Genomic DNA, 25,899 nt, shown 5'->3' on the forward strand with positions numbered 1-25,899 from the left:
AACAGCAGGGTTACAGTACTTGCCCACTGCAGGGAGCTCTCTTACGTCTTGTCTATGCATACACAACCAGGGTGCCCATCTAAATCAAAACCAGTTAGTCTAAATTAAACCAGAGCAGCCCACTTTGCAAGCATGGTTATTCCAGTTTAAAGACCATTTGGGTGATAGGTGGACATAGTCACACTGATGAAAGTGTGCCTGTGTCTGCAGGTTGTCTTCATAAATGTAGTTAAAAAGCCTGAGCATCTTTGTAACCGTGAAACTGCTGTCACAAGGGACTGTAATAATTTAGCTCTATTGCTTCTAATCCAACCAAAACAGTGTGAAAAGTAACACTGTGTTCAACTTAGCTCAAACTTGATCCTGATGGACTTAATATAAATTAAAATTAGTTTGAATGGAACATAAATAGAAGTGTCCTCACATACTTTGGAAGATTTAACTGAAATCACATACTGTGTTAAACCAACCTAACTTTAAAGTAAATGTGCCCTTAGGCCTAGTTACACCATTGGTATAGCTCTGCCAGGAGAGCGTATGATTTTTTCCCTCTTTATTAAGAGGCTTATGCTGATAAAAGCTTTGAGGTAGATGCTTTAAATCAGCCTAAGTACAGTTATACTGATAGAGCTTATGCCAATTCCCAGTACAACTGTATGGCAATGCTCTCCTCCAGGGAGAAGCAGCCTTATTGCACAGCTGTGTTTGACCTCAAAAGCACAGGGGTGTGGGGAAAAGTGTGATAGGCGTGGAGGAAAAAGAGGATAGATTCAGGTATGAGATGCAAGCCAGGACAAGTTAAGAACAGAGGTAGTATAACCACTGCCTACCACAGGTGTTCCATCACAATAAGTACACGGGCCTTGGGGACAAGAGGAGGAGGAAGAGCAAAGGCTTGGCTCCCCTGTGACGTGCCACGCAGGTGCAATCTCATTTATCACCATGTAGGAAGGGACAGTACCGTGAGGGAAAACATCTCCAGCCTTCAGCCTTGCTGCTGCTTGCCCATGTGATGCACACAACCAAAACAGGCCCTTGTTTGCAGCAATCGGGTTTCACCCTCCGGGGGATTTGCTTCTATTGATAGAATTGGATGTTGGGAAATTACTTTGCTGTCATTCGATGTGCCACACGTCAGCCCATCCGAGGAACTTTGTCCAGAACAACCAGAAGGTGCTGCTGACACCTCTGCCTGGGGTCAGTAAAACACCTTTCCCTTGCTTCCAGAGAGGGAAGAAATTTTGGAAAGTTTTACAAAGATTACAAATTACCTCTACTTATAGTCAAGGTTTGGAGGCTCACAAACTTGAAATGCTGGCAGCAATGTATTTACGCACCGGTGTCTGTCACAACACGGACATCAGTGGTGTGATTAAGACACAAAAATACCAACATGTAATTCTCCCCCAGACACCCTGACACAGGATGCGTCTCCCGTGGAGATGCGCAATATCTCAGATCGGCATCTTTAACTTTCTGAAAAGTTTTGCATTTCTCCTCTTCACACGAGGCCCCGTGGGAGCCCAAGGATCCAACAGCAAAGGTTTTGCTGCTGCCTCCCTGACGTCAGGCTGTGACAGCTGCTTGCAGATACCCCCCAGTAGTAACTGCACAGGTCAGCACCCCCTGCCCTAATAAAGCCCAACCCAACTGACTGGAGAGCAGGAAAGCAGGAAAGTCGGACTGAGCTCGGCCACCCCCAAATGCAAGGGAAATGCCACCCTTTTCTTGAACTGCAAAAGAGGCTGGTGTGAGGGTTATACTGAAAATTACATTATGTAAAATTTTAGGCACCAAATAACTTTTAAAAGCTGGATCTTTCAACTGCTGGCTAGGGCAGATAACTCATTTAAAAAAAAAAAAAAGAAGGAAATTAATTCCTGGCATTTTCCCAACTTGTCACTGTAAAACCAATATGTTCTTAAAGCGTTCAAATATCCTCCACCCACAGGCTCTGAAAAAGCAAACTGTGCCTGACCAGCACCACTCGCCCATGTGGAAACATGCACTCCTGTGCTTGGGGTTCTGGACAAGGAGGTTTATGGGACAGGACAACTGGAGGCTGCCCTGGGGCTCCAGTTTTACTTAGCTGGTAACTTAAGCTTTAGCTAAGCAGCAAGTGTAAGGCTGAGCCCTACAAAAGCAGCTGGGAATGGGAGAGCCCTGTGTTGGTGATGGGACAGGCACCCATGGGACGGGACTGCATGGGACACGGGAGAGAGGACTCCACCGCCACCTCTCTGTTACAGGACTGATGTACACATCATGCTGGTGCCAATGGAAGCCACAGTCCCCCCGTCTGCCTGGGGAATTCATACCTCACCCAAAAGCGTAACACAGAAAGCTAACGCTGCCTGGATATGTTTTCCCCAAAGTTATGAGATTAAGCCTCAGCACTGGGCCAGTTCCCACTGCCAGGCTGCCTCCTGCCATCCTGAAGAGGTTAACCCAGGGTTTCTGATTTACACTGCTGTGCCTGGCCACTGGTGGGATTTGTCTTCAGCAACTCCTGGGTCCACCTGTGCACTGCTCGCAGCATCCCAGCACAAAGCCCTTTGCTCCCGGAGAGCCTGGTCAAGAAACGCCGGGCTCCAGCTCTCAGGTCATCCCCACTTCTAACCTAGTGCATGGGGAGGGAGGCTTAAGTTGCACAATGTGGCAATGGCCCTTCTCCAGGATGTGGGAGAATGACAGGTTGCTTTTTTGTTTGGGGGTGTGTTTATTGCTCCATAAGAAAAAGAAGATCGTTTTATCTCCTGTTGAAAAGTGAGGTCGAGAAAAGCACCAGACTGCCTGTAATCACTTATTCTTCTCCAGAGACCACTGTCTACACCATGGCACAACAAAAGCCTCACACTTGATAAAGCATATTTTGGAAAAGTCTAGTGGCCACTGGCAAATAACGAACGAGCATGAGCATGCCTCCAGTCCAGAGCAGCCATCCTAGACAGCTAGCGGGATGAAACTCCCCATCCTGGCTGTAACCCAGGCTGGGCAGGAAAGTATCCTACAGCCTGTAAAAAAAGGAGAAAAAAAATCAAGAGACCACTTCACAGCATGGTCTTGGCATGTCACCAAAAGCAAGACAAGACGGAGTCATCCACGACTGGCTTTGCACAGCCATTGAAAGCATTTCTCCCTGGGAATCTCTTTCTTTTCCACATGGCTTTCCAAGCACAGGCTTGACAAACCAGAACAGACAGCTCCGAAAATACATGTCCTCCTTTGCAGAGACAGTCATGGGTCAGGGATTCAAAACAGAGCCAGGATCGTGCTCCAAGAGCAGTCGAGGGGGCAGAGCTTATTCTGGGTTTCAAAACAAAACCAAGCAAAATAAAATCCCCACTGCCCCCCGCCCCCCAAGCACTGTTAGACACGTTTCTTCTCTTCCCTTGGCCCCAGCAAGAGATTCAGGAATAAAGTCTCTGACTTTGATGCCCCAGCCCTTCCCTGCAGCCTTGCGGGGGCAACTGGATGGCAGCATATACACATCTTCTCATCCCCTCAGGTCTTAAACTTCAACCCTTACTTTTTGAAACCTTGTATTATTTTATCTTCTCCTTTGATGAACGTTATTCCCCTTTTACCCTGTTCAAACCCAACTTAGCTAATTAGTAAGAGGTTACTGTACATAAGTGCATGTAACCTAATAAATCAAAGAACAGCAAGATGACCTGACGATCTCTATAGCCTCATGACTGCAGACTGCCTCTTTCTGGCCCTTGTTGGCTGTGCAGCCAAGTCACTTGGCTACTGTCTCTTATTTCTAGCTGGGCAAGGCCCACTGCCCTTCAGGACTAGAAAAGCACCTTACCAACCCCCTCCTGCCACACACCAGGGAAGCAAAAGCTCAGGAAAGTCCCTAGATGCAAGCACAAACCACACAGCTGCTGCAGAGCACCCATGATTCACACAACACAAACATGACCCAAGGTCCCTGGCATCTGAGAAACTGGTCTCCCCTGCTCTTCGAAGGGTTTTCACAAACAAAAATGCCATTTCCTCCAGCTCAGTCCCTACTCCACTTTGTCCTCTACTGGCCCTTGGCAAGGTGCAAAACATGCACAGGATCAAGGGAAAATCAAGAGCTTTGCTCAGGATGGAGCTGTGGCTCCAACCCTTGGTAGCTAACCCCTGCGCTAGGGCTACTCTCCACCCAAAAATCTAAGATGAGGTCTGGAGGGAGGGCACAGCTGCATCTCCAGCTTATTGGGAGCTACAGCAGATTGCTGTCCTTTGCCTGAGGGCTATCAGGGTCACCTGGGGCAGGGGAAGGTTTGAGACCCCAGCTCCAATCCAGATGAAACACCACTGCAATTCTCCTCCCCCAAAAAAACTATATTGAGTGTTGGAGTCATGAAAATTGAAGATATCCTGACGATGAGAAAAAATACATATTACTTCATGCTGGACAAAGGTAGAAGTACAAGAATTGCTATAAGAGTCCTCCAGGGCCAGGATGGATAGGGCTTCCCAGCCAGCTGCAGCCCCAGGGCTGTGTGAGGGACACAGCAGTGTCTCCCTACCCGACCAGGCAGCAGTCCAGCCAGACCAGGAATCACCTTCATTCAGATCAGGGAAGAGGCTCAAGAACAAAACTTTTCTCTTTGTGAAAAAGAAACTTGCCAGAAGGGCATGGGAAGGGGCTTGTTTTGTGTACACAGCGGTGGATACAACCTTCTCTGGCTGGGAGGGTGGATGAGCGGTGGGGGGAGCGTGGCAAGCAAATAACTCTTAACAACTTGATTGGCTTGTTTGCCATTTGTTTTATCTTTCTTTTTTTAAACTCTGTCCAGTACAAGTTTTGAACTGTCATTTCCTTCTCCTTTTTTTTCCTTTTGGCACTGTCAAAGGGATAAGGGAGGGAAGGCTGAAGGGGGGGGGGGGAATGGGAAAAACAGGAAGACAAGAAACAGAGAATGAAGAAAGGAGAAGGAAAACACAAGACCTTTTGGCTTGATTTCTTTTTTAACAAACTATTTTCTTGGCTTTCCTTTCTGGAGAGAGGGGTGAAAATGGTCTTTTAAAGAGAAGAAGAACCAAAACCTGAAAACCCAGAAGTGGTAATTAGGTGCTTGATGGATCTCTGTCCTTTCTTCTATATACAGTGGTTTTCCTCTGACCAGGAGGAGCGGCACAGTATGGCCACCTTGTAACTTCCCATGGCCTTCAGCTTCAAATGCATCATGTCTTGGCCTCTTATCAACAATTCCGAGGGGGGGAAAATCTCTCCCTCCTTTCCACACCACTCCTTCTATAGTGTATTTACATGCTGATGGTGCGCAGGAAGGGAGCAGTTTCCCATCAGATAGAGGTCTCCAGAAGTGCCTTCTTCCAGGGGCTGATGGAGACCTGTCAGATCTGTCATATGCGTGCAGCAAAGCCTGAGATGTTTGTAGCAGTTTAGCAAACCATTACCTGGTCTCTCACCATGCCTGCACGCTGGGAGTCTCATAGCAAAAGACGGCCATTGGCGGCATTTTCCCCTGTTCCCCCAACTGGGTGTAGCTGGGTCACTGAGCTTTCCCTTAAACTTCCTGAGACTCTGTCAATCCCATCCAAAGTGTCTGGATGAATTTCCTGATCCTGGGAATTTTGTAATTGCTTTCAATACCTCCTCTGACTTTATTAAAATATGCTGCTTCATGGCAGAGGTGGGATACTACTATCAGATTATACATAAGCAACAGAGGAACCAGTTCATGCAGTATTTATTTTCAATAACACAGCCCCATATCTGTGCTCAAAATTGAAAAGTGATTTATTTCTGTCTAGGATTTTTGCAGTGTTATTGGACTACCTCAGAAAAAGGAGTGAATACGTCTCCATGATTAGTCTGGCAGTACGCCACTACCTTACATCTTAAAGGCATGGCAGCAGGAGCAAAGGGGTTAAATGACCTACCAAGGGTCATACAAGAAACCCGTGCTAATGCCTAAGGCTGAATCTGGATGGCAAGTCCCAGTCCTTTAACTTTCCTTTCTGTTGCTTGAAGAAGAGAAGGCAGGTTTCCTTCTCAAAACCAATACCACCATTCTGACCACTGCCAAGGCAGCTGCAGCCCATGCCTGAAAATAAGCTTCTCGTGCACAGCCCTGCCGCAGCTCCGAGCGTGGGGAGGCAGCCACAGAGCAAGCAACCAGCCAACACCCAGCACCCCCCAGGTGCCGGTGATTCCTCCAGCTGATCAGGCTGTGCCACCCTGGCACTGCTGCTCTTTCATGGCAGCCACTGGCTTTTGCTCCGGCTGCATGTAGAGACCTGCTGCAGGGAGCTGCTCCCCCCACCAAATCGTGAGCAACACTGCTGGGAGGGAGAGGAAAAACCACCAAAATACTTACCATGAGGCCTGACTGCAAGCCTCTGGATGTTAAGCTCTTCCCGGGACTATTGCTGCAATGTGACGTTCAGTTCTTCGAAAAATAAAAATAAAAACAAAATAAATTGTATCTTATGGGGTGCTGCAGTCCTTTGCAGGGAACAAGAACGAGGTTTGCCAGCTATCTCTACCTTTTACAGTAGATCATCTCCAATCAAACGATAATGTCACAGAGAGGTACAAATTTTGATACTTGACTTTTAGTGTTCATTTCACCAACAGTTTTTAGTTTTTAGTTTTTAAAGGAAAGGAAATTAAATGGGGAAAAGATTGCCCTGTGCTAATTCATCAGTTAAACTCACAGGAAACTGCAAAAGATAAGGTTCCCATAGCAATTGGAATAGGTACCGCATTGCACAGATGAGGCCCGATTTTCCCGCTTACTTTCAATGCTGGTGGTTTATCTCCACAAAGCACAGGGAAAAGCAATTACTTGGAACGAGGAACAAGGGAAAGGAGCCTGTGGCATCTCTGATTCTTTTTAATGGCCATTCTCCAGTGTGGTTTGATGCACCACTATTGCAACACAGCCGTGCACTGGCACGTATGCCCTCGACCACGGCAAAGCTCCTGCGGGGATCCTGCCACTGTCTTTTCTTGTGGTTTTAACTGTGAAATTCTGATAGGAATTCAAGCAAGTTTTGGCAGGGAGTTTTACAGCCCCAGCCTCCACAGGACAGAGCTGCGTGGCACCGCACCAAATGCCGCATCCGAGCACAATCCCTCCCAGCCATCGCCTCACATTCATGACTACTCTGGCAACAAGAGACCCTTCATTTGACACAATCTGCTTCCAAAGAACCCATCTTACCTATTAATTATTGCTTTTTCTTGCCTGAGCTTATGATTATTGCGCCTGATTATGTCTTCCTTATCCCCTGAACAGCCATCTGCAGCAAAGCCGAGAGAGCGCAATCCTTCTCCCACCCTCACTCCAAAGCTACTCTGCAGCACAGAATCAGGGCCATCAACTCCTTCATTAATTGCTCTACAAAATGCCCCAGCAGTGCAGTTAAACTTGTAGGCGTGCAGTCCCAGGGTCTCATTTCTCCCTGCTGTGCTGCAGCTCATTTTTTTTACCAACTGCTCTGGGACTTTTCCTGCACTCCATGAATTTTCTGAAAGAATTGTCAAATATTCAGCTGTTTCACTCTTGGATGCGTTTTCACTGGGCCGTGTAGTTTTGACCAAGTGTGAGTCCCCCAGACAGTTATTCCTCACCCCCTTTCCAGCCTGAGACTGCCTTGAGATCCATCATCAATAACTATGATTGCATTGAGCATCCTGCCACTCTCTTCCCTTTCAATGACAACTGAAGCCGTAACTACTAACGCTGCAGCCTCCTTTTATTATTGCCTATGATATGTTCCTGGCTCCCTCTCCCTTGTACGTAGGTGACCTAGCAATGCACTTCCCTTTTGTCATTCTCCAGCTTCTTATGTACTTCTGAACCAACTTACTTATTCCCTGCGTTAACGCCCCATCGTTTTGTGGCTCTGCATCCCTAACTCTGCTCCTGCACACCTTTATTCTCTGCTCTCTCTCACCACTGTGGTTTCCTTCCCTCCTCCAAACACGACTGCTTTTTTTTTTTTTCCTTTTCTTTTTTTGTTAATACATTGGTTTTTTCTTCCCCACCAGTGTCAGTACTGGAGGACACTTCTGACAAAAGCATGTTGCTCTCTCCCCAGCTGCTGACAGAGAGTTGTCCCCAGGGTGCCAAAAGAAATGCTGTCCCCAGTGGGTGCAACCAGCTGGCTGGAAGAAGAGGGTGTCCCAGATGCTTCTGTCTCAGATGTCAAGGAGAGAAGGGAAGAGCCCAGGAGAGAAAAGAAACCACTTCGGGAAGGAGAGAGCGAATCAGTCCAGGGTATGGAGGAGACACCCCCAGTGCCTTAGAAGTGGGTTTCTCTCTCTGTGATACTGAGCACCTCCTGGACCGGAGGGGACCATCCCTTCCGCTTCAGTTCGGACAGCCCCGGCACACGCTTCTTCGGCTGTGGCAGATCCTCCGCTGGGTAAATCAGCTGTGTTAGCCGCTGTGGAGAGGAAGTCTCTGTTAATTAACCTGATAAGCAAACTGACACCCAGTAGTGACCCACAACTATTGCAGGGGGCAAAGGCATCTAGAGAGCGAAGGCGCCCAGCTTCCTGCTGTCTCCCTCCGAATGGCTGTGATAGGGAGAGGAAGGAGAGCAGGCTTGCTTTAACTGCTCTTGGTGACAATTATTCCACCTCTGGGCTCAAACCCAGGCCGTGGACTGACAATCTGATGTACAGGGCTCCTCATAGACATGTTTCTGGGAGTAAGGGTGCTAGGGATTAACCCCACAGACATTTTCTGTGGCCATGGAAAAAACGCCATAGAGCCCTTTTTTTCCCTGTGCCAAGTAGCCATGCTTCCCGCTGACTTTGGTGGGAGCTGTGGAGCCTTCCAAATGGTCTGACCATCAGAAAGTGCTGGGCATCTACTGCTATGGTGCAAAACAGGGTGGCAGGTGATACCTACCTACCTCAGCGGCATTTCCCTGGTAAAGCCGTCCCTCCGCAGACTGGCTCCTGCCCCCAAGCCATCCCAGCTCCCCTCTTCCAGCCAGCCAGACTGCGATGGTGCAGGCAGGGGTTGTGGGGCAGCTGCCTGCCCTTAGCTCCCCCTGTCCTCTGCAACGCAGATGGGCTGCAGGTTGTTCCACACACATACACTAGCGTTGTGTCAGCTTTGGGGAGTTTATTCTTAAAAATGCAAAGAACTTGGAGCTCTTTGAGCAAAGGGTGCTGGCCTGCAGAGACAGCTGCTGTGAATTTCTGGTCTTTCTCACCCTGTTTTTGAAGCCCCTCTGGTACCACACACCTTCCTGAGTGCCTGGGCTCCTCCCAAAGCCAAGTAACACGCAGCGTCCTGCAGCCACCTGCCTGGCTCCATGGGCCAGGGCATCACGTCTGTGCTGAATACCAACTTTCACAGTTACTAACTTTTTCTGTCACAAGCTGTTCAGACCAGTTCATGCTCCTCCCTTGTAGAGCACATCACAAGCAGAGCAGGCAATTCATCCGTGACTCGTTGGATTAATTTCAGTGCTTCCACTCCTTGTGAAGTGCCTGCCAGAATCCCAGATTTTGCTCATTTATTCAAAAGTATTTGCCTCAAGATTTCTGAAATTGGCCTTGGCCTGCAGCTGCTCTGTGAGCAGTTCATTGCAAGTTTGCAGTGTTTGGAGCTTGAGCTGTCCTAATCAGACGCATTAGGAAACAACATTTGTGTTTCTTGGTCAGTCAAGTGTAAGAAGAGGAATCAGTTCGTTACAGTGACTGATCATCATTACCAATTACAAACTTGCTTTCAGTGAATGGTTTGCAATACTAAGTTGAAAGGCACTGTTCCTGGAAGCATCTATGTCAGGAAATTAATTCACTGCATTTCTGGGGTGTGACTGGAAAAAGGGAACAGGTATATTTTGAGAAAAATGGTTGTCAAAACCAGAGCAACTACTCCAGGAGGTATTTATTGTGTGGTTGGCTTTGATTCTCCCCTGAATCAACCCAGGCTTAGCAGCTGATTCCTTCCTACATACCTAAACCACATCCTTGGAAGTTTCTTCATACTAATATAACTGAGAAGTCCCTGGAAATTACAGCTAATGTCATCTAAACCAGGGCAAATAGAAAAACCCTCAATCTGAAATTGGCCAAATCAATTCCTTGGATGTGCTGTAAAATAAGCATCAACACTACTTACAGCAATGTTTCAGTCCAAAGGCTCAAAGCACTTTGCAACAGGTGAAAAATACTGCTTATTTAGCAGGCGGGACATTTGGGCAATTACTTCACAGACAGCTCCAAGTCCTCATTTGGACATACGAACCTCTGAGCTGTGGGGAGTCAGATGTTGTCAGCCACCCAGTCAAACTCTTCAAACCAGCCGTGGGAAAGGACAGATGCATTACTGCTAAATGGCCCGGAGTACAGGAGAGGCTGTAAGAGGCAGGACTCAACATCTGAACTTGGAGCAAATCGTATCACAGCACCTTGGCACAAGATTCACCTGGAGTTCCTCCTATTGGGACGTGTACAGCTTCTAGCTCCCTCCCAACCTTGTCATCTCTTCATGGCCATCAATGGCAACCAGGAGGGCCAAAGGTAGCTAAACAGGAACTATTTCATAGTATCATACTTCTCCTCCACCTCCCTGCCTGCATGGCTTATGCCCCTCTCGCTGTGTCACTGAAGACTTTCATCACTACCGTTCCTGTCTGGGCAATGCACTGTATCCTCTCCTTAGCCTGAGATGGGCATTAGCCAGCTCTGTGACAACTCCTGTCACTCCCTATTAAGTAAGTTGCATCTCCCAGCCAGCAAATAAGAGCCCCCACTGGTGCAGATTCACTTTCCCTGAGGCAACGGAGCTGATGGGGACATCCTGCACCCAGCCCATCCCTAGCTGTGTTGGCAGTGCAGGTTCCTCCTCCCCATGACCCCACAATGTGACTGTCACACCTACACCAGAGCCACAGGGATGCTCCTGTCACCTGTTCACCTGCTCTCCACCCCAGCCAGCTGCAGATGAGCCTACAGTCAGTGAGGTCAGGGAAGGACCAGAAAAGGAATTGCGCAGAAGTTTATATGAACTGTACATCACTCAGGTCTTTCTTCATGGGCCAGGTGGGGTGTCATCTCTATGACACCATTTTCCTAGACACGCTTCTTCCTAGGACAAGGTGTCTACACTGAAAGAGGACAGGCTTGGGCATGGCACAGGGTAGACCTTTACAGCTCTGTGAGCATGTCCTCTTTAATAGCTACATGTCATTTCTTCTGAGAAAATAACACAGTCCTGACCCAGGACTAAAAGGGGAGCAGAGGCAAGGTACAAGAAGTAAAGGCAAAATAGATGCTGGTTTTGCACCTGGTTTGTGCTGGCAGTAACAAAAGAGGAGGCAAAGGTGATGACATGCCATCCTTACTTACATGGCCAGCAGGATCGCCTGAACCACAAACCAAACCAATCAGCCTGTGGTCTCAGGTAGCCCACGCTGAGGGGTTCCTCTGCCATCCAGTGGAGCCAGTGTTAGAGATGCCCTGCATATGCCTACATATTGCTCTAAGCATGGTGGTACAACGTCTCATGGGAAACTCTGGACATTTGATGATCAATCTGGAAGCTGTGCTGAGACTCTCCAAGCCCTCCAAATTGCCAGCAAGAGCTACAGGGCATTCTGGGGAAGGGCCACTCGCTCCCCTTGCCTTCTCACAGGAGAAATGTGACATGTACATCTTCCCTGGAGCCCCTCCCGTGAGCTGTCTGGGGGAAGCAGCAGCAACTCACCCAGTGACCACAATCCCAGTACCTGCTTCAGGGATCCTTTGGTTTTCAGGAGGATGAAGATGGCGTAGAGAGGAATGCAGACCATGGAGGAGAGTGCCATCAGCCAGCCCACCACGTAGCCCCAGGGCGGGTATACGTAGGAATTGTTGTATTTCAAGGGTGTGTACTTGATCAGGGAAAACAGGAAGACAGCCTGAGGAGCAGAAAACACAGACATAGCCAGAGCAAAAGGAGCAGCAAAGTGAGCTGCAAGCATTGGCTGGGTGGCAATGAGCGTGATGTTTTGCATGAGCTAGCACAGACCTTGCTAGCTGCAGCGAGGCAGAGCTTGGTGCATGCTGACTACTCAAGGAGCTATCTCAGAGCCAGGGCCAGGCTTCTCAGCAGTGTAAAGCCTTCAGGCTTCTTAAGGGTTCAACCTATGCAAAGTTGGCAGCAGCTTTGAGGGTCCAGCATCACTGAGACATCCATTTATTCATATCAAAGTCAGGAAGTGTTGTTATCCCTGGCAGAAGCCCTCCAAAAGTACCACACGGGCACAGATTTACCTGTCTTGGGGCTCTCTAGCCACAGAGCTCTCAGACGATTTGGGCTGGATCAGGCTTGCTTTGAAAATTTCCCTGATATTCAACTCCTGCTGGAGCCTGAGGACAAAGGACTAGAAATCTTTTGTAAGCTGTAGCTATAGATCCCATCTGTGTTCCCACTGAGGTCAAAGAAAACAACTCTCAACATCAGATGCAGGAGCAGAATTTGGGTCAGAAATCATGTAAAACTCAGTGGAGCAAGACTGGACATAAACTCAGAACAGGCAAGAACTTGCCTGACTTAGGGTGCATTTTCTTTAAACACAGTTGTCACAGAAGTTTTAAAAGAGATTTAATAACAGAAAGCAAATGGCCATGGAAAGATATTTCTGAACCACAGGAGGTCACAGGAACACAGGCTGAAGCAAGTATTTCAGAACAGGGTAATTCTCACTGGTCTTCTATTCAAAAGTAATTTGACCAAACCTGTCCAGACTTTGAGGACACATTTCCCTTTGCCTTCACAATAAACAAGTGGCTTTTCAGGCTCAATTAATTTTCCAAGAAAAAGAGAAGGCTTCACAAAGGAAATAAATTGCCACCTCAGGTATGGACAAGCTTCTGCTTCTCCATAGCAATTTGAAAAAATTACAGCAGCACCTTGAAGACAAATCAACCTTTTCTACTGAGAACCCAGGGACCCAGAATAGTATGCCATGCTGTCATAATTGCACTTACCAAGCACAGACCTGGGGTGAACACCAGCCAGCATATCTTGATCAAGGGCCACGGCCGGAAACCAATCATGTCCTCAACGTTGTCGTAGAAGCGGTTGGCACCTTGGCCACCAGCCAGCACAGAGACAAAGTCAGAGGTCAGATCACTGTTGTTTCCTTCAACCACTATTCACATCAGATCCCAACTTTCTTTATCCTCAGTGTTTACTCCTGGCAGAAACATGGCTATCCTAATAATATAGCAGCAGGTAACAGACTTTTCTGGCATTGAAAAGGCCCATCTGTGGCTAAATACAGATTGAGGGTTTTAACTTCAGCCATAAGTTATCAGAAAGCTTGACACAGAAGAAATGCCCTGTTCCTCAGACAGCAGCAGCTGTAAGTGAGAGGATGCAGCCCACGTGCCACTAAGAGCTGGTAAGGACCAGCACAAGGCAAGGAGAAGTGCCTGGTTTATAGGTCAGCAAGGGAAAGCTCTTGCAGGTTGAGCTCATGGGATTGTGTGAGCCTAGAGTGCTAAAAGGAACAAAGAGAGTGGGGGACACCAAACAAAACCCTCTTTTTGTAACCAGATTGGCACACCAGGGAAGTCATGTCAAGAATCCCCACTGAGCTGGGCATTTCCTCTCTCATCAAGAGGCTGCTTTCCACAGAATATTTTATTTTTGGCATAAACCCAGAAGACCTGGCAATCCGAACTCTGCTGGAAACAAAATCTTCCATCTACAAGTGCTGCTGTACTGTCCAATGAGAGATGTTCTGTGGGTATCTGATCTCCTTCTTTACCTCTCATTAGTTTCACTTACTAGATTATGTTGTTCACAGTATGTGGGACCTACCTGAATCTCGTGGCACACCAGAGTGGGATATACCTCTGAAGAGCATCTAAAAGTCCTGCCACTGGCCAGACCCTATCCATTGACTCTTCCCAACCCAAAGCACAAAAAGGAAATGTAGGCAATGGTATATAGAAGAGACAGCATAATGCAGATGAACTTCAGCAGGCCTTGTAGTAAGCTCTAAGATGTCTTCAAGGAACAAGAGCCTAACATTGGCCAAAAAGAAATGTAAAATGAAGAAGAATAAAAAAATAATTCATAAGACGCCCTAACTTTTTCCTAACTAGAGCTAAGCAGAGGTACTAAATCAGGTAAAATAGAGTAACCTGCCTCAGGTAAAATAGAGTAACAAAATTAGACAAAAGTGGAGCTAGACTGCCCATAGAAAGGGTTACCAATTAAGCACCTCTGGGATGAAATAATACCATATTTGTCTTGTTGAAGTTTCATCACAGTGCTTAGCTGATAAAGAAGGGCTGTGCCTTTAGGGGTGTTCATCCTGCTGTAAACTCAAGGTCATGCCACAGTTCCCACCTGCAAGCATGATGAGACCTTGCTTCTTTGCATCTTAACACCAGAAGGCTGGTCTGGGCAAAACATATGCCTAGAGGACTGTCGTGGTTTAACCCCAGCCAGCAACTAAGCACCACGCAGCCGCTCACTCACTCCCCCCCCATCCAGTGGGATGGGGGAGAAAATCAGGAAAAGAAGTAAAACTCCTGGGTTGAGATAAGAACAATTTAAAGAACAGAAAAGAAGAAACTAATAATGATAATGATAACACTAATAAAATGACAACAGTAGTAATAAAAGGATTGGAATGTACAAATGATGCGCAGGGCAATTGCTCACCACCCGCCGACCGACACCCAGCCAGTCCCCGAGCGGCGAATCCCTGCCCCCCACTTCCCAGTTCCTAAACTAGATGGGACGTCCCATGGTATGGAATACACTGTTGGCCAGTTTGGGCCAGGTGCCCTGGCTGGGCATGAGAAGCTGAAAAATCCTTGACATTAGTCTAAACACTACTGAGCAACAACTGAAAACATCAGTGTTATCAACATTCTTCACATACTGAACTCAAAACATAGCACCGTACCAGCTACTAGGAAGACAGTTAACTCTATCCCAGCTGAAACCAGGACAAGGACTGGTGACACTTGCGAGTGTTTGGGGTTTGGCGAGTTTTATTTTGGTTTGTGTTTTTTATGTCTTAGAATTAAATTGCTGTATTATGTTTCCTTCAGATATATGAATTCTACAAAAGCACATTATGTGTGCTTTTCTTTTTTGTAATTCTTTGCATTATTTTCTATATCCCATGACTAATGTTTGCAGGAAAGTTCTTTTAAACCCAGCTTTTTGAAGCATTTAGGCTGGGGAGGGCAGGTTCCTTGAACAACTATGGTTCCCATCTTGAGTTGGCAAGTTAACAAGCAGTCTCAAGCAAAGACAACAAGCTGTGGCATATGAAGGGACACACAGCCTTTTGTGGGAGCCCAGCCTACACCAAAAAGCAGAAGCCTAAAACTTCCAAGCTGTAAGGATCATAAGGTTTCAGATAGAATTTCTGAAAATATACTGGGGATAAAAGGAAAATGGTATAAAGAATTTATTTTGCCAAAAAGCCAAAATCTTCCACAGGGTGAAAAAAAAAGGAGAGAGATATAAATGATGTGACTTGCAGTTTAAAATATGAGCTTAGCACAGTCTCTTATACCATACAGTGTTTCCACAGAAACACACTATGATGATAAAACACATATGATGGATAAATTCATTTGTAATACCACTTTGTGGAAGCCAAAGTTTCACTGCAAATTTGGATCTAGGATCTAGTGGAAGAGACATAGCAATTAAAGAAATACAAAGAAGCCAAACAAAAAGAAAGATGCAAGAGACATCCATCCTCCACCAAGAAAACAACCCAAAACTTACGCTGTTAGTTACGGTGTGCCTCCACCTGTCCTTATCCCTATTCTCTGTCATACAACCATCAGGTCCTGCACTTCCCCAGCCACGGTGGCAGTCAGTAGGTGATGTGATGAAACACAATGGGGACTGACATGAACATCCTCAGAGAGTATATGAACAGGAGGTTTTATATGTTCTACATTTCGCAGGCAGATGAAAGAGTAATCAAGCTTAAGAAGTCATCAGTTCAACCACACTCAGTGTTGGCTTTTTGAGCAAATTAGAGGCTGGAGTACACGTGCAGTCCCCCTTCCTTCCCAGCACATTAGAAGGATTAAATAAAGCTCCTGCAGACAAAACCATAAAGATTTCCTCAAAGAGATTTTTGTTGGAATGAACAAAGATGTTTGTTGTTATCCCCCATATCCCAAGACAGGAAGAATGGTATGCAGGCACAGGGCAGTTATCCGTGCATGCTGGTACCACTTCTCTTGTGCTGACCAATCCCATAAACCTTCAAATCTGTTGCATGCTTTTCTGGCAAATCATTTAATTTTGCTACATAAATTAATGGGAATAAATTTCACATGAACCCAACTAGAGATTTGTTTAGATCCTTATGTCTTGTCCTTATGCAGCCCTTCTCATTTTATGTAGCTTATAACAACTGCAAGTGATACCCAAACTAAAAGGGAAAAGATTTTATTTTATTTTTACAATATCCAGAAACAGTGAATTTCACAGATCTGCTAGTTTGGAACCTATGAAAAAGCCCTCCCCTTTAAATCTTTTCTCCCAAGCTGCATTTATTTGCATTCATTGATATCAAATTTCATCCACAGGATTTCAATAGGTGATGACCCCGGCGCTATGCCACAGTACTAAGCTTGTATCTGCTCCCTCTCTGTCTCAAACCTGCGGCATCAACACCTGCACCAAACCTGTGCAAAATGCCAGCAGCAGAGGCTTGTGGCATTGCAACAACTGCGCACCCTTTGAGTACCAGGTGCACAGAGCAGGCCCCTTATGGTCCATAAATGAGCATGTAAAATTGCCTGTAGCCAGTGCATCCAAGAGGATAAAGCACACACAGCCAGAGCAAGCCCGACAGGCAGGATCCAGGCAGAAGGAGGCTGCTGCTTCTGGTAGCCATGCCACATGTGAGAAAGAGAGTGAGAGAAAGATTTATACCAGCACAACACGGGTTCACCCTACGGCCCCCACAGGTACCTGCTGGCATGGGTTTGCTTTAGCTTTGTAAACAGTCCTAATGGTTTCAGCCCTGGCTCTCCTGCAGCGATGGAGGCACTCGCTTTCTCCTGGAACAGCTAATCCTAATGTGCATGCTGTGACTGCCTGGAAAATATCCTCCCTGCAGCACACTTTGGTGGCATCGTGTTGTGAATCCCAGTGCTCAAAACCCATGCCATATAACCTTATATGAGGGCTGCCTGTCCCAAAGGGGAAGGGAGAGAGACGAAGGCAGGGGGGACACGACCAAAACCCCTGCAGCACTCCCCTCTAGGGAACGTGATCAGCAGGTCCGATGCCGCACGATCCTTTCATAGGCAGAGAGCTGTACGTGAGGAAATCCTCAGATCTTTGCGAGAGCAGCTGCCTGGCAGCGGAGGGAAGCTGCCAAGTGGTGGGTGGCTGGTGTATGTGCTGGGAGAGGGGAAACTCAGAATGCATATTTGTGTTAGCAAAAACGCTGTAATTCTTCACAGTGTAAGCAAGAGGCTCAGTCCTGCCAAATCTGAGGCTGGGGAAAAAAACCCAAAACTGGCACCAGGCACTATTTTTCCACTAAGATGCCTCACCTTGGCCCTCTGACTACATTTCAGAGCAGAATCAGCCCAATGGGTGCAAAGCAGAACATCAAGAGGGTAAAATCCCGCTGTGTGGAGTGGGGCAAATGAACCCTTGGTGGTGAGAGAAAGGGCCATTTCTCAGTCCCCAGCTGCTCAGTCCCCCTTCCAGGCTGCTGGGGCAGCATCACCTCTCCTGCTGCTCGTTGTCTGCCATTGCTGCTCTCCATAGGTCATCGGAAAAGGCATGTGGCCTCTGTGACCATAAAATGGCAGGGGGGGTTCTATACATTAAAGCATAATTCAGCTTAATATACCTTAGCATGGTCATGATGAAGCCCTGTCACAGATGGATGGGAATCTCCATCGCCCTGTAAATCCCACAGGGACTGGGTAGAAGGCATCTCTAAATTAAAATCTGGCCAGGATCTAGTATTGCAAGCTCTCAGGTGAGCTTCCCTTGCAGGAGATCTCTCTAAAATAAATCTCTCTTACAGATCTGCTTCTCTTGGCCAAGCCCAAGCAGCTGGATGTGCTACCATTTCAGTAAGAGAGGAGTCCATTCAGACTAGCAATTGGCTCCTGCTGTACATATAAATATTTGGAGAAACTGATAACCCCTTTGTCAGCAACTGCACTACAGCCAATGCAACCTCTATAAAACTGTAAGCACCAAAGACAGCACACAGGCACCGACTGTTCACTGTCTCTTCTAAAATAAGACAAAGGTGGCACAAAGTGAAATTAGCAGGTGGCAGATTCAAAACAAGGAAAAGAGAGTGACTCCACACATGCCTGACCAAGCCTTGGAGCTCCTTGCTGCAGCATTTTGTGGATGATAACTGCTTACCTGAGTCAACTGGAAAAATTAACAGGAGGGAAATAAATAGATTTTACTTCTGCCTCTGGAAATCTGGGCAACAAGCTGAGTATTGCATCTGGCTCCGGGGCCCCCAGCACAAGAAAGACATGGACCTGTCAGAGTGGGTCCAGAGAAGGGCCATGAAAACAATCAGAGGGCTGGAACACCCCTCCTGTGTAGAAAGGCTGAGAGAGTTGGTGTTGTTCAGCCTGGAGAAGAGAAGGCTCCAGGGAGACCTTGTTGCAGCCTTTCAATATATAAAGGGGGCTTGTAAGAAAGACAGAAAGAGACTTTTTACTAGGGCTTGTAGTGACAGGACAAGGGGTAACAGTTTTAAACTGAAAGAGGGTAGATTTAGATTGGATATGAGGAAGAAATTTTTTACTATGAGGGTGCTGAGACACTGGAACAGGTTGCCCAGAGAAGTAGTGGATGCACCATCATTGCAAGTGTTCAACGTCGGGCTGGACGGGCCTTTGAGCAACCTGACCTAGTGAAAGATGTGCCTGCCCATGGCAGGGCGGCTGGACTAGATGACTGTCGTGGTTTAACCCCAGCCAGCAACTAAGCACCACGCAGCCGCTCACTCGCTCCCCGCCCCCTCCCAGTGGGATGGGGGAAAAAATCGGGAAAAGAAGTAAAACTCGTGGGTTGAGATAAGAATGGTTTAATAGAACAGAAAAGAAGAAACTAATAATGATAAAGATAACACTAATAAAATGACAGCAGTAATAATAAAAAGATTGGAATGTACAAATGATGCACAGTGTGATTGCTTACCACCTGCCGATCGACGCCCAGTTAATCCCTGAGGGGTGATCCCCTTGCACCCACACCCCCAGTTTACATACTAGAGGTGACATCACATGGTATGGACATTGGCCAGTTTGGGCCAGCTGCCCTGGCTGTGTCCCGTCCCAACTTCTTGTGCCCCTCCAGCCTTCTTGCTGGCTGGGCATGAGAAGCTGAAAAATCCTTGACATTAGTCTAAACACTACTTAGCAACAACTGAAAACATCAGTGTGTTATCAACATTCTTCTCATACTGAACTCAAAACATAGCACTGCACCAGCTACTAGGAAGACAATCAACTCTATCCCAGCCGAAACCAGGACAGTGACCTTTAGAGCTCCCTTCCAACCCAAACCATTCTATGGTTCTATAATAAGTTGTTAGAAGCTGGAAAAATATTCACAGAAAGTATCATTGCTAACTTTTCTGCTATTATACTCCTTCCCGAGCATCCACTTCTGGCCATTGAAAGACACACAACATGATGCTCATGCCTGCAACCTGTTCCTTAGGTTAGGATGGCCATGCTGCTTGGCATAGCTAGAAGCCAGCAGATGCATGATTGGGGGATGTCAAGGGTCTGGTCTAAGCTGGCATCTGCTTTAGTTTTGCATGATTCCTTACAGATACTGAGCTCCTGTAGCTCCATGAAGCTAAGAAGAGAGAGCAGCTGTTCTGCGTCACACACAACTAGACCCTTTGCCTGAAAACCACCAGACTCGACACGAGCTTCAGGGAGATGAACTGCAGCCTGTGTGCTCAGGCACCTTTCAGCAGGGAAGAGATCTCCCGTAGGATATCACAGGATACTCTTCTTACTGCACAGACTAACAAGCAGTTGGTTTCCTTCTGATAGTTCGTGGAGCTCAGTTTAATCCTGCTCCTGAGTAGTTTAGTTAGAGACTTCACTGAGAGCCAAATCAATCCCTTCCATTCCTTTTAGAAGTGCCATCACAGCCCGTGCAAACAGGAAGCATGTATCATAGCAAAAGTAGCACACAGCAAGTCTGCATCCCAGCATTTTGTGTTAAATTAACTGACAGGGCTAAACTAAAGGCACAAGGTAAGCAGACAGTAACAGAGACCAAAGAACAGCAGTCACTCCTCTATAGCTCATTTTCCAATTCAAAGGGCAGATGGAAAGAGCAGCAAGGTAGTTCAACATGAGGAACCTTCAGAGAAGGAAAAACCATTCCTACTCTAAATGTGGAACAATTAAGAAACATCGAGAGGAAACACAGTGGAAACCAGACAAGAAAGAGGGTAATTACAGCATTTCTTTGCCCCCTAAGGATCTTTTCTATCCACTCCCACTTCTCAACCCCACATCCTTCCCTTGAGAAAGAGCACCACAAGTTTTTGTCCCCCACTTACCATACACCCATCCTACACAGATGACTTCAAAAATGGCCAGGAATAGCAGGCAGGTGCCACTGGCAGCATAGTAGTCAAAGAGCTGGAAGATGTACATCCCACCCTGTTGACAAGGTAGAGAAGAGAGATTCAGGGAAGCACTATTCCATGTGAGGGAAAAATAACTGAAGCAAGCAGAAGAATAGCAGCAGAAACACTGCACCTAGAGCAGGTAGGAGAAGAAAAGCCTTCTCTTGGGGCTGCCCCCACTCTGTCCCAAAAAAGACAGTCAGGCCTGGTGGCAGGAGAACATTTCATGCCCATTTTATGATACTGCTGGGCTAGGCTGGTTTCTGTGTCCATAGGAGCAGGAGCCAGTTTGTTTGCTTGTTTTAAATCAGTTAGCAAGTTTCCAGCATAATTTCAAAATACCATGTAGCAGTGCAGAGCTTTGCACCAAAGAAAATGTGATCCTGAGGATCAGGACATTCAGATACCTCATTTTAGCTGCCTCCATCTTTACATACTGCTCAAGGTCCAAGCCCTGCAATGGCAGAGGCGTGTGGCTTCCCTGCTGCCTCTGCCTTCAAGCTGAGCCCTGCATAGTTGCCATCAGCTACCTCTCCAGGTCAGTGGATGACTCCTCTCTCATACTTCATGTGTTTTCTCAAAGAGAAAGCCCCTCCAACACAAGTCAAGCAGATGCTTTCAAATAGTGCTGAAGGACTCTATACACTGCCAGAGTAGCAGAGCAGTTACCCCTTCATCCCACCACGTATGAGGTGACATCCTGCAATGATAGGAGTAGATGCCTCCATGCAAAGGGGCATGCAAAAGCCATGAGAACCCTTAACGCAGTTTCACTCAAAGCTCTCTTGATCGCAGTGAGAGCTGCCTTCAGCAAATCCTTAGCCAGGATCCTGTTGGAGGATCATTCAGCAGTGCCTAAGAGGTTTAGCAGGAATTAGCTGTCACTACACAGCACATGGAGGCAACAGAGAGGAGTGCTAAGACCCCTGCCCAAGTGTGCAGCATGCACGCACGGCACGGCACACCACTGTGCAGGAAGAGGTGCTTGGCTATTAGTTGCAGAGCAAGGCAAACACTGTGTGCGTAGCATCACACCAACAGAGCTCTGCTCCTTCTGGTCCCAGGGATCATAGGCTTCCCACTGGCTCAGGCAGGGTTAAGGTGCAGCCATTACCCCCAGCCTCCCCTCCTGCTGCTCTGCTTCTTGGGGAAAGCAGCCAGCAAATGATTGCTGCCCTTAGAAGAGCTTCTGCTTGTGCAGCTCAGCTTGTTCTAGCCACCAGGCCTGGTGTTTGCACAAAGCTATATGTCAGGCAGCCTCTCTCAGCTGTGGGACTGTCTCTCCAGAAGGCTCAGTTATGCAGTGAGTACACTAGCATCACACAGGGTAAAAGCAGCACCGGCTGTTGGACACACCAGCTAATGCATTAGAAATGAAGGATAATTAACAGCATCAAAGATGAGCTTGCTGTCTAACCACTCCTCCAGAACAGTCTAGCAGGATTTCCAGTGCTTGGGTCTACACCCCAGCTACTCCTTTCTTACCTCAGTGACCAGCAATAAGCCCAGCAGGTAGCATATGACTGCAATGGCCAGGATCAGCAGTTCCCGACGCCCCTTCTTCCGAAACACTCCCGGGAACATGTCAATAAGAGCTGTCACCATGCTTTCCACACAGACAAACTGCAGAAGATGACAGGTCAGAAAAATCAGTGTCTCCCCTTCTCCAAGCGCACACTCCCTCTCACTGTACTTTTTTCCTCCAGCCACCCAAACTCTTATTTTTTTGTTTTCTTTTTTGTGTCCACCAAGGGCCAGCTGCAGCTGCTAGGGACCTAAACACAGCTTGATACATCAGTGAGGTCTGCTCTGGAGCTGCAGACCAAAGGGGTTAAAAGCACAGCCCCATGTTGGGAGGATGAACTGTGAGATGTACAAGGAATTGCCTCAAACCCAACAGAGCATGCTGTTGCACAGCAGGAATGACCAAGGGATGGGGATGCAAGGGGCAGACTGTGCCCCTCAAGCAGGGTGAAGAAGCACCTGAGATGGCACAAGGAACCCTTGTGACAGGGGGGAGCTTCCCCTGCCACCATGAAGCTAAGGGGAACCAGGTGACTGTGAGGGCACAGATCAGCCCTAACATGAAGCACACCCCTCATACCGCAGGACTGGCTGCAAAATAAGCCACAACTGCCTGGGACAACCCAGTAGAGTGTGTAGCCAGGGGTCCTGCAGGTGAATTGCTGGCTTTTGGGGCTGACCGTGGGGCAGAATGCCTGCTCATCACCACGTGGCTCTCGGTCCCACAGCGCACACCACCCATAGGGTACATAAAAGAACATCAGCCACTGCTAGGGCAGCCCAACCAGCATGAAGCAAAGCCATAAGCTAATGAGGCAGGAGGGGACCTTGACCCAGAGAAACAGAGGAAAGAGACCTCATTCTCCAGATGCAGGGGCTGAGGTGCTGCAAAGGGGAGCCTGAGCAGAGCACTCTGCCTGGCAGACATGCCAGGACATCCCCGCTCCCCTCATGCCAGCACACCAGGGTTGCACACTGTGCATGGCAGGGTGCTCTGCTGGGTTTTGCTCCTGGCATAACAGGGGTATGGGAGGGTAAGAGATGGGCACACCAGTGAGAAGAGCACACAGGGACTGCTCTGGTGAGATGCAGCTGGGAGAAAACAGCCCCATTCCCCTTCCCAGACTGCCCTGCTCTGTGCCAGGCCTTACTCCGCAGTGTGCACAGTTCTGGTGCTGGCAGAGAGGTGGGAGGGGATGTAGCTGGGACACCGTCACATACACACAGGGAGAAGGATGCCAAACAGAGATGCCAGCACACATAACCACTGGCATCCCATCAGCCCTGGGTCCGAGCTCCCACAGTGTGAATGTGCCGTGGACAATGTGGAGAATGTATTTGAGGTACCAGCAAAGTACATAATGACCTTATCCTATCCCATGGCCTTGGGGAGTGCTTAGGGTAGGGACAGGCACCTGGGGTTAGATGAGGAGAGGGAGTTTGCTGTACCTGGCTGTCCAGTCCCAAGAAGATCAGCATGAGGAAGAAGAGGCAGGACCAGAGCTGAGACACAGGCATCATCGTTACTGCTGTTGGATATGCTATGAAAGCCAGACCAGGACCTGCCAACAGACCACAGGATGACCACATGTGCCCCCCACACCACCGCCTGCCACCACCACCCTGCAGCACAGAGTGAGCTCACATAGTGCTTCAAAGATCATATCACCACGGCTCCTTGCCCACACAGGGCTGAAAGCTGTCTCAGGGAGCAGTGGTCCTGCAGACCTTGCTGCAGACACCCATAGGAATAGAGGATGTAGATAACATCCTGGGCTCCCCTTCAGGCATTCTGTTTTGCCTTGGCTCTGAAGTGTCCTGGAAAAACATACCTGATTCAGCCACTTCTGCAATGGGTACACCCTGCTCTCGAGCCATGAAGCCCAGCACAGAGAAAATGGCAAAGCCAGCAATGAAGCTAGTGGCACTGTTCAGGAAGCAGAGCATGATGCAGTCCCTGCAGAGGGGGAAATCAGAGAGAAATCAGTGTTTCCCACTGCAGAACGCGTCCACTTGGGATCATGTCTGTACTCAGTTTCCCCAATCAGACAGCATGGACCAAGGAACAGCAATGCTGCTCCTGAACTCCCTCAGAAGTAAAAACCTCAGAGGAGAGCCAAAAATCAGCCTACCTACCTTGTACCCCACTGTTCAAGAGTTATAGGTCTATATGTGGCACAAAGAGAGACATCGGGCACCACCAGTAGCTTGTGAATAGGATGCCACAATGATATACGTAGGGACATGGCAACAAAAAAGTTGACAGTAGTCAAGAGAATAAGAAAAACAGTGAAAATGAGGAAAACAGCAAATTAGAAAAGGGAAGAGGTTGCAAAAGTAAACATAGTCAAGAAAGAGGAGCATCTGAAAGCATGAACACATACAGGTTCAGCAGGTCTGGTAAAACAAGGACTAATGGTTTACCAAAAATCCCCACCCGACAAGGGTTGTGTCTGCACTGTCTTTATTAGCTATGCTCAGATGGAGGCTGGAATGTACTATGCCACTTGTCCTGAAGTGTTTGTGCACTTGCTCCCTGTGAAAATGGGGCACCAGCCTGAGCTGGCTGGGCTAGAAACCCCACACCCTGGGATTCTGCCTGGGCAGCTGCCAGCACTGACCCACAGCGTCAGCTGCTATGGGGCAGAGTGGACACCCAGCACATTTGGGCCACCCAAAGCTAAGCTGCCAGTTCAAGGCACCAAAGGCATTAGAAGAAGGCGTCAGCACACCTCTCCACTGGTGACAGATACATTTCAGGATACCCAGGGGAAAGTATTAATTGCCTGACCAACAGCCATGGCAGCACCTTTGGAAGAACAAAAAAAAAGAGGAGAAATGATTGATGTCTCCCAAGTTCCATTACATTTTCCCATCCATGTTGGAGCAATACATGAAGGAATAACAAAGCCCCTGCTCCTCAGGGTTCTGTGGAAGGTGTCAGAAATGGTCCTGATGGCTTCACTGAGCAACGTGTCAGGCCATGGATAAAATAGATCTGTAATCCAAGGGCAAGGAGGAGGCCAGACAGACTTGATTAATCTCCCTGATAGGATAAAAATGCCACTGGCAGTACATTACCCTGATGGTAGTAAAGCACTGGAGGCAGGGGGCCAGCCATCATCTTTGTACCATCTCCCCTGCCTAGCAAGTGACAGCAGAGCCGGCCGTGCCACCCCTGCTCACTCACCCTGTCAAAATAGCCTGTGGTGTCTCCACAGTGGCTGGAGGCACTCTCCATTTTCATTCCTCCCCCTCCTCCAGTCTCTCCTGTTTCCAAGCTGACTCACACAGGAGTGCACTACTAAAGCCATTTTCTGGAGCTCCTGTGTTCCCTCAGCCACTCTCCATCCCTATGCTGAGTCCTCTGCAGCTTCCACACTCTGAGCAGCTCATTAGTCAAAGCATCATGACCCAAGGTCTCCCCCAGGGTACAGAGCCTGCCTCAGATGCACCTCTGTGCTGTTTGTCTCTGAGCAAATTTCCAGAAGGATACAGGGAGTCCAGGCTCCTCTTACCTGTAACAGTTGTTGGTATATTTGTTGTAGCTGCCCAAAGCTGTCAGGCACCCCTGACAGATCGCATAAGAGAAGAGGATCTGAGTGCCTGCATCCATCCAGACCTGGAACAGAGAAGGTCAGTGGTCTCCAGACCTGGCAACAAAATAAACAAATGGCTGTGTCCTGTCTAGCAACAACCCCTCCATCCATGCAGAACAAACCCTGTGACACAGAGAGTGGTTCAGTGGAT

At 47.9% G+C, this 25,899-nt stretch overlaps 1 protein-coding gene across 2 annotated transcripts in view; it reads right to left on the bottom strand.

Moving 5' to 3' along the window:
- Nucleotides 1–4,746: 4,746 nt before the first annotated feature.
- The window catches only part of SLC6A12 (solute carrier family 6 member 12), a 44,850-nt gene continuing 23,697 nt past the window's right edge, over nucleotides 4,747–25,899 (bottom strand). Inside the window, exons 8-15 of one of the 2 annotated variants that reach the window (XM_069807660.1) lie at nucleotides 25,668–25,771; nucleotides 23,982–24,106; nucleotides 23,599–23,711; nucleotides 22,111–22,248; nucleotides 20,557–20,659; nucleotides 12,968–13,068; nucleotides 11,725–11,895; nucleotides 4,747–8,418 (exon numbers count right to left, since the gene is read on the bottom strand). In XM_069807660.1, coding sequence (XP_069663761.1) covers nucleotides 8,275–8,418; nucleotides 11,725–11,895; nucleotides 12,968–13,068; nucleotides 20,557–20,659; nucleotides 22,111–22,248; nucleotides 23,599–23,711; nucleotides 23,982–24,106; nucleotides 25,668–25,771 — 999 coding nt within the window. In that variant the 3' untranslated portion in view covers nucleotides 4,747–8,274. Of the gene's footprint in view, nucleotides 8,419–11,702; nucleotides 11,896–12,967; nucleotides 13,069–20,556; nucleotides 20,660–22,110; nucleotides 22,249–23,598; nucleotides 23,712–23,981; nucleotides 24,107–25,667; nucleotides 25,772–25,899 lie in introns of both variants that reach the window. The other variant, XM_069807661.1, reaches the window with a different exon arrangement.

The sequence above is a fragment of the Haliaeetus albicilla genome, chromosome 19 (assembly GCF_947461875.1).
Source record: "Haliaeetus albicilla chromosome 19, bHalAlb1.1, whole genome shotgun sequence".
NCBI lineage: Eukaryota > Metazoa > Chordata > Aves > Accipitriformes > Accipitridae > Haliaeetus > Haliaeetus albicilla.